The sequence below is a fragment of the Mercenaria mercenaria genome, chromosome 14 (genome assembly GCF_021730395.1).
Source record: "Mercenaria mercenaria strain notata chromosome 14, MADL_Memer_1, whole genome shotgun sequence".
Lineage (NCBI taxonomy): Eukaryota > Metazoa > Mollusca > Bivalvia > Venerida > Veneridae > Mercenaria > Mercenaria mercenaria.
In genome coordinates this window covers 37,023,877-37,031,464 of record NC_069374.1, presented here as the reverse complement: position 1 = coordinate 37,031,464, position 7,588 = coordinate 37,023,877, and the positions used below count along the sequence as shown (strand labels likewise).

Here is a 7,588-nt window from a genome sequence, read left to right as displayed (position 1 = left end):
AACAATAATAATATATTTGTTTCCTTACAAGAGGCTATATACTAATCTCAAATGTGTGACCCCTGAAGGTAGAGAATTCCAAGACAAGTAAAAGATATTTTGATCTGACTTGTAAAATGATTTTTTAAATTGTACCTTTGTGTAAAGTATCCTAATGGTCAAATGTTAATCTGGACAAATTTTAGTTATTTCGAGTTTTAAGATTCTTTTATGTTGTACTAGGATAGAGCACATACCTACTTTTTTGTGATATACATTGTATACTAATTTATCTGATACACGTACATTTTGGAATTAACTTTCAAGTAATTATGATTCGTACATGTAGCTGCATGATAATGGAAATAGAAAGGAAATCTCACTCTCTGAAACTGAAAGTTACTTCTATAATCTTCCATTTTATTTCACTAATTCATTGAAAAGTATCAAATAAATACACTGAAATTGCTGTATTAAAGTCAACAGAATTCCATTTTGTCTCTAGCAAATAGTTCATTCTAAACGATTCTTTCATTCTTAACCATCTGAAAGTGCATCTCTCCTGCCTGAATTATTGTGTTTATGGCTCAAAAATTTTCAAAAGGTATCTCTAGCATTTGCAGTCATTCTTGTAGGCGTCCACGTCCACTTCACAGAGAAAAAAAATACTGATCCAAATGACTTCAAACTTCATACGTGTCTTTGGCATCATTAGATAAACTTCCAGCACAAATTACACAACTTAAGCTTTACTCCATCAAAATTGTTCCCCTGTTTAGAATCAAATTTCAGGTTAAAGTTTTACATGTACTAAGCAGATTTCTCAAAACCTACTGGACCAAATACTTCCAAACTTCACGTCTTTAACATTTTTAGATTATCTCTCAGAACAAGTTATACAACTTTAGCTTGTATTTTGATACTAATTATGTCCCTTTTTAACAGAGAAATATTGTGAAAGTTTTGCATGTAAACATACTTGACCATATGTTTTCAAGTTTACACACATTTTTGGCTTATCAGATGGCTTCACAGAACACGTTTAATAACTACCGAGTTATTTTTTTGCAAAATCATGCCCCTTTTTCACTTGCAAATTATTCTCAAAATGCTTTCAAAGTACATGTATTCATAAATTTTCGAAATCAACATTCTGAGCCGGGTACCATATATTCAACTGAAAGTCCACAAAATTGGGTCTCTTTTGTATTTAAGCTATTATTAACTGGAATCGCATCAAATTGGTGAGCAAGCTGTCATAAGACCACTGTTGTTTTTATAAAACTTCCTATTACCCAGCAGACGTTTTCAGGAATAGATCATTGAAGTGCCATTCGAATCTTTCTGGTCATTATCTCCTTTGTATATCTGAAAAAGGGTACACTGGCGTTAACAAATTAGACTGACAACATGATTCCCAGTTGCAGAAAGTATGTTATGCGTCCATTTTACATTTAACATAAATTTCTAAGTGCTAAATTATCTTTTTGCTCGGCCATTCTTTGCATGAATATGCCTTCTGTGGCATATCTACACGTAGGGCTACAGACATGTCAGCACAATTTCAGCAGTAGTATAAATATGTACCGTATTTTACCTAAGTCTTGGGACAGCATAAAATAATTATTTTTTTCACTGTCCCAAGACTTATTTCCTGAAAAATAATTATTTTGAAAAGTGTCCCAAAAATATGGACATAATAATCGTCATCGGGTAACATCCCCCACCCACCCGTGTTGAAAGCGAAAAAAAAAACTTAAAGATATCGGTAATTATTCTGTTGATAAACAAAGTAATTGGCCTTGTTTTCATAAAAAATAATAAAGAAAGTTATGGGAAATTGCGTATAATCTGTTCTAAAGTGTAATAGCTATTGATACCGAAGACAGAGCTTCAGTCCAAACACCTCGGTATTACAATGCACTTACCAAGTTGTAACTAAATTCACTATCAAAGCTAATTTTTGTAGCTGCATTTATCGTCTGCTGAAATGTTTCTATCACCTGAAATTATAACATCTTTAGGTTTATAATACGTATTGCATAATTATATGAAAGTTATATAATCCATGATAATATACCCAGCCTAATTAGAATTCATACTTTCCCCAGGAACAGCTATCAGGATTTACGCGTTTAAACAAATGTTATGATTGATTCGATTTGAATTTGGGAAATAACATTTCTAGCTCACCTGTCACAAAGTGACAAGGTGAGCTTTTGTGATCGCGCAACGTCCGTCGTCCGTGCGTAAACTTTTCCTTGTGATATCTCTAGAGGTCACAGTTTTCATGGGATCTTTATGAAAATGGGTCATAATGTTCATCTTGGTAAATTCTAGGACAAGTTCAAAACTGGGTCACGTGCGGCCAAAAAGTAGGTCAGTAGGTCTAAAAATAGAAAAACCTTGTGACCTCTTTAGAGGCCATATATTTCATAAGATCTTCATGAAAATTGGTCAGAATGTTCAACTTGATGATATCTAGGTCAAGTTCGAAACTGGGTCATGTGGGGTCAAAAACTAGGTCAGTAGATCAAATAATAGAAAAACACTGTGACCACTCTAGAGGTCACATTTTTCATGGGGTCTTTATGAAAATTGATCAGAATGTTTACCTTGATGATATCTAGGTCAAGTTCGAAACTGGGTCAAGTGCGGTCAAAAACTAGGTCAGCAGGTCTAAAAATAGAAAAACCTTGTGACCTCTCTAGAGGCCATCTATTTCAAAAGATCTTCATGAAAATTGGTCAGAATGTTCATCTTGATGATATCTAGGTCAAGTTCGAAACTGGGTCACGTTGGGTCAAAAACTAGGTCAGTAGGTCTAAAAATAGAAAAACCTTGTGACCTTTCTAGAGGCCATATATTTCTCAATGGATCTTCATGAACATTGGTCAGAATGTTCATCTTGATGATATGTAGGTCAAGTTCGAAACTGGGTCATGTGGGGTCAAAAACTAGGTCAGTAGATCTAAAAATAGAAAACCCTTGTGACCTCTTTAGAGGCCATATTTTTCAAGAGATCTTCATGAAAATTAATGAGAATGTTCAGCTTGATGATATCTAGGTCAAGTTCGTAACTGGGTCATGTGCGATCAAAAACTAGGTCAGTAGGTCGAAAAATAGAAAAACCTTGTGACCTCTCTAGAGGCCATATTTTTCATGAGATCTTCATGAAAATTGACGAGAATGTTCACCTTGATGATATCTGGGTCAAGTTTAAAAGTGGGTCACGTGCCTTCAAAAACTAGGTCATTAGGTCAAATAATAGAAAAACCTTGTGACCTCTCTAGAGGTCATATTTTTCAATGGATCTTCATGAAAATTGATCAGAATTTTTTATCTTGATGATATCTAGGTCACATGTGCTCAAAAACTAGGTCACTATGTCAAATAATAGAAATAACGACGTCATACTCAGTTCAACACTGGGTCATGTGGGGATAGGTGAGCGATTCAGGACCATCATGGTCCTCTTGTTTTATTAGTCAGAAATTACACTAGAAAGAATGGACCTTTGTTACCTGACTTCGTCAGAACTGCTTAGTGCACACAGCTTTTGTCATTATACTGGTTTACTGCCGTCTGTTTCACTGCTTCATCAAGACAGGCTCTGTGTGCAGGTATTATTTGAAAGCACGTGGGCACGTACTCGACCTGTACCATCTGTATCAACGTGCTCAAAATGGTCATTTACCTGTTTACTGCCATCTGTTTCACGTGCTTCACCAAGACAGGCTCTGTGTGCAGGTATTATAAGGAAGCAAGTGGGCACGTACTCGACCTGTACCATCTGTATCAACGTGCTCAAAATGGTCATTTACCTGTTTACTGCCATCTGTTTCACGTGCTTCACCAAGACAGGCTCTGTGTGCAGGTATTATAAGGAAGCAAGTGGGCACGTACTCGACCTGTACCATCTGTATCAACGTGCTCAAGAAGGGGTCATTCATACTGGTATCTCCCGGAAGTTCTGGACAATTTGTAACTGAAATAGTTAACATTATATCCAGCAAAAAGTAAAGTACATAACATTGCTAAATTTGCTAGTAGTTTTTAAAGGGGCCGATTCTTCAGGATATGAGAAGAGGCCGCCCAGCTGGAGAGACTTTTACTACCAAGGTTCTGCTTGTACCTGAAATAATGTATGCGGGTGCATTTGGTCTCCAAAGTTGCTATATGATATAAGGTGGCGAAGTCATCCAAATTGTAGCGGTCACAAATAGTTTGAATGAAATTATCAATGTCTACGTAGGGGACTGGTATTCGGCTGCGTTGGAACCAATGACGTAGCAAAGATATTTTGAAGTCATGAGCAGACATCTGAGTCATTATTTCATTTGCCATAAAAATGAAATGTATAGTATAGTAAGTGTCTTCAGTGTATATTTAACATATAAATATCAATTTTCATGGGACGAAAACAGTAATATGTAAACTTACGCGGCATGTCATTTATGACATTTTCGTATATTTTTGTGTCATCATTTATTGCAATATCTACACGTAGGGCACTTAACACTATAAGCTTATCTACACACCTAAAAATAAAATAGGAAAATAAATAAAATCATGCATTTTGGTCTCTGCAATGTATCTGTGTAAATTTTAAATCACACCAATCGAGCAAACAAACAGCCCAAGTAAACACTTGAAAAAATTCGAGATATTCTATAACCTTTGTCGAACTAAGACATGATAATGAACTAAATTTCTTAGTTAATGTTCCAGAAGCTGAGAAAATACTGCAAAAATACACGTGAAATAATTAGTAAGAGGCAGTCCTAGTGAGCAGTGATTTCAAATGTGATCATTCTTCCAAATATTGACCGAAGTACGGTTGGAAGGGTGGGATACGGCGGGTTAAAAAATAAACAAAACTCTCTTGAAATATTTGTATTTGAGATGTTAATACTTATTTTTGAGCTCAATTATCTAACTTGTTCATTAAATTACAAGTTCTGAAAAACTGGCTCACTATTTTAGACAATATGCACCTGTGTTATGCACACCGCGATTTCTTGGCCGAGAATGCATAATCTGAGTTACGTTGACAGAAAAATGAGGAAATGCTTACCACTTGGTGCATATGTCCATAATCTTACTACAAACAAAGTGACATCTGTCCGATTTCAATTTGGTATTCACGAGAATGACTGAAAACTGAAATAAATTTTAAATTTATCATGAAGCTCGTTGGACTTTCTGTGTGTTTCGAATTTCAAAGTCAAAATGTTTATCCTTTTTCATCTCTGACAGCACTGCTGTAAAATAGATTGAATTTATGATTTAAAAATCCTCACAAAATGGATGGAAATCGGAGTGGAAGAACGTCTCAATTAATGACACCTTGGAGAAGACCTCAATGCCTGTCAAAGAAAATAGTTTTCTTCACACGAAACCAATTTTTGAGAATAGCAACTACCTTTATATAACAAACACTATTTTACCCACCCCCAACATCCCCTAAGAGTCAGGTACTTTCTTTGGTTTAAAAGGTGGTCACCCGGTGACCCCATATACTTCTGTGGGCGTCAGTAGATTTTCATGTCATTCTAGACTAAAATAAGTGGTCTATAAAACAAATCAATGGTAGGGTTTGTTAGTGACCCTCCGCGGAAAAATGTAGGGTCAGTATAATAAATATGGGGACTCGGCTAATGAATACTCCCCGGCCCCATACTGACCCCACATATTTCCGTGGATTGTCTCTAACAAGCGCAGAAATTAATACTGTTCGGTCCTCCCGTTACTCTCGTCTTCGTCGAGTCACAAAATTCCGGGCAGATCATAAACAAGCATTTGCGTTATACATGCATACATACTTCATATCTTTTGATTCGAAAACAGTTCAAAATAAAGTGGTCTGGTGACAATTTAGTATTAAACTTTGCTATCTTTGATCGCTACATTCTTAAGTGCTCAGGCAGTCAGTCTATAAATGAACTGAGACTTAAGTGGTAGTTTAGGTATAAACATTGTCATTTATTTTAAGAATGTTTTCAATAACACTTCTTAATGCAAATAAACTCTATAAACGATACCGATGTTTAAATGCAATACCCGTTTTGTATTCAAAACTAGCTAAAATTAATTGCAGAGTTGGTACTTACAATGCTTTAAACATGTGAAGATTGAGTGCTTTTCGGCTGGACATAAGGGCTTTTAAAAAAGCAATTACACTTCCACTTTATAGTATACCTGTTCATATTTCAGATTCCAGACTTGGAAAGGTGCGTAGGGCTGGTCTCTTGGGTCTAATGTCTCCAGGCTTTCAACCCCTAAATTATTGTCCCGCAGCTCTGGAATATTTATTGTCAAAAACTCTTTTCTCATGTTGATTCCAAGTAAAGCTCGTCTGAAAAGAGTAATTTGACATTGATGGTGATCTTTGCTCATTAAAACGTACTTTTCAGGTAATTCTATTTCTGTAGCATAGTGTTCTGTTTGTATCATTGTCTTCATTGCTGAACTTAATGCCACTGAAGCCGAATTATAATCGTGAAACTAGTCGAATTCACGACGGCGAAAACTCGGACTACGATGGAGAAAGTCCAAACTGCGAACTATGATGACGAAACGTGTTGACATTTTCATCGTTGAAGTTTCTATTTTCATCATCATAGTTTCGACATGCGACTTTTATCATCATAGATTCGACTTGCACCGTATTTGTATTTTCTCCATCGTATTTTGAACATCGCAGATTCGACTCAAACTTCCTCTTTCACCATCGCAGTTTATTACGTCAGCAAATCGACAATCATCCCGCCGTCGTGCTAGAATTTACTGACACTGAATTCTGCGGTGTTGATCAATAAAGATATATATTTTGTTACTGTCGCATTCCACATAGGGCCTATAAACAGAAGGCGAAACTATGACGATGGAAGTCTAAATCATGGTGAAAATATTTATACATTCTAGACCATGTCTCTTAACACAAAGCATATATTTTAGTGGACGAATAATATATAAAAAAGTCAAAACGTTTTCAGTTTGAAAGTGCTAAAAGTATTTCGTTTTTAGATACTGTTGTTGATTTCTACAATAAGAGGGATATATTAACTTACATGCCCCCGGCAGCTATGTCTGTATAACCCAGAAACACCGTCTTCCGTAGTTTAAACTCACCAGTATCTTCTAAAGGTTCAAACTGGGCAACACGGTTACTGTACGGCATAATGATTAGAAGGTAAGTTCTTCAGAAGATTGTCGGAATGCGGGTAAAGGTTGGCTTCACTCTAGACAGACTAATCAATTTATAATATTTAGTATTCGTCAGATTTCAGTCTGAAAGGAATGAAGAAAAATGATGACAAATCCGTTTTCATTTTTTATTTCCCATCATTAGGGTGGATATTGATCAAAGAGCAGTATCATTACAAACATGATCTAAATACCATTGAACCTTTGGTTCATCTAAAACATAAGATAAAATATCTCTTCTCAAGTTTTTCACCAGCGGCATATCATAATACATGTACCATCTTTGCTATTATATATAAGGTACTACTTCTTGATCTAAATCGATATTTGATTGAAATTGTTGTATTATTAATTAAAGAAAAAAGTGTTAAAACTGACTGGAACGTAGATCGCATATTTC

General features: G+C 35.6%; 1 protein-coding gene across 1 annotated transcript; it reads right to left on the bottom strand.

The window, feature by feature from the left end:
- Window positions 1–446: 446 nt before the first annotated feature.
- On the bottom strand, window positions 447–7,261 carry LOC123526776 (uncharacterized). The gene is made up of 7 exons (XM_053522759.1): window positions 7,053–7,261; window positions 6,181–6,337; window positions 5,057–5,142; window positions 4,423–4,520; window positions 3,677–3,967; window positions 1,908–1,982; window positions 447–1,347 (listed from the first exon to the last, which is right to left on the bottom strand). Exons 1-5 carry the CDS (start codon window positions 7,160–7,162, stop codon window positions 3,705–3,707), a joined length of 714 nt encoding a protein of 237 aa, XP_053378734.1. The 5' UTR covers window positions 7,163–7,261; the 3' UTR covers window positions 447–1,347; window positions 1,908–1,982; window positions 3,677–3,704.
- Window positions 7,262–7,588: the final 327 nt, after the last annotated feature.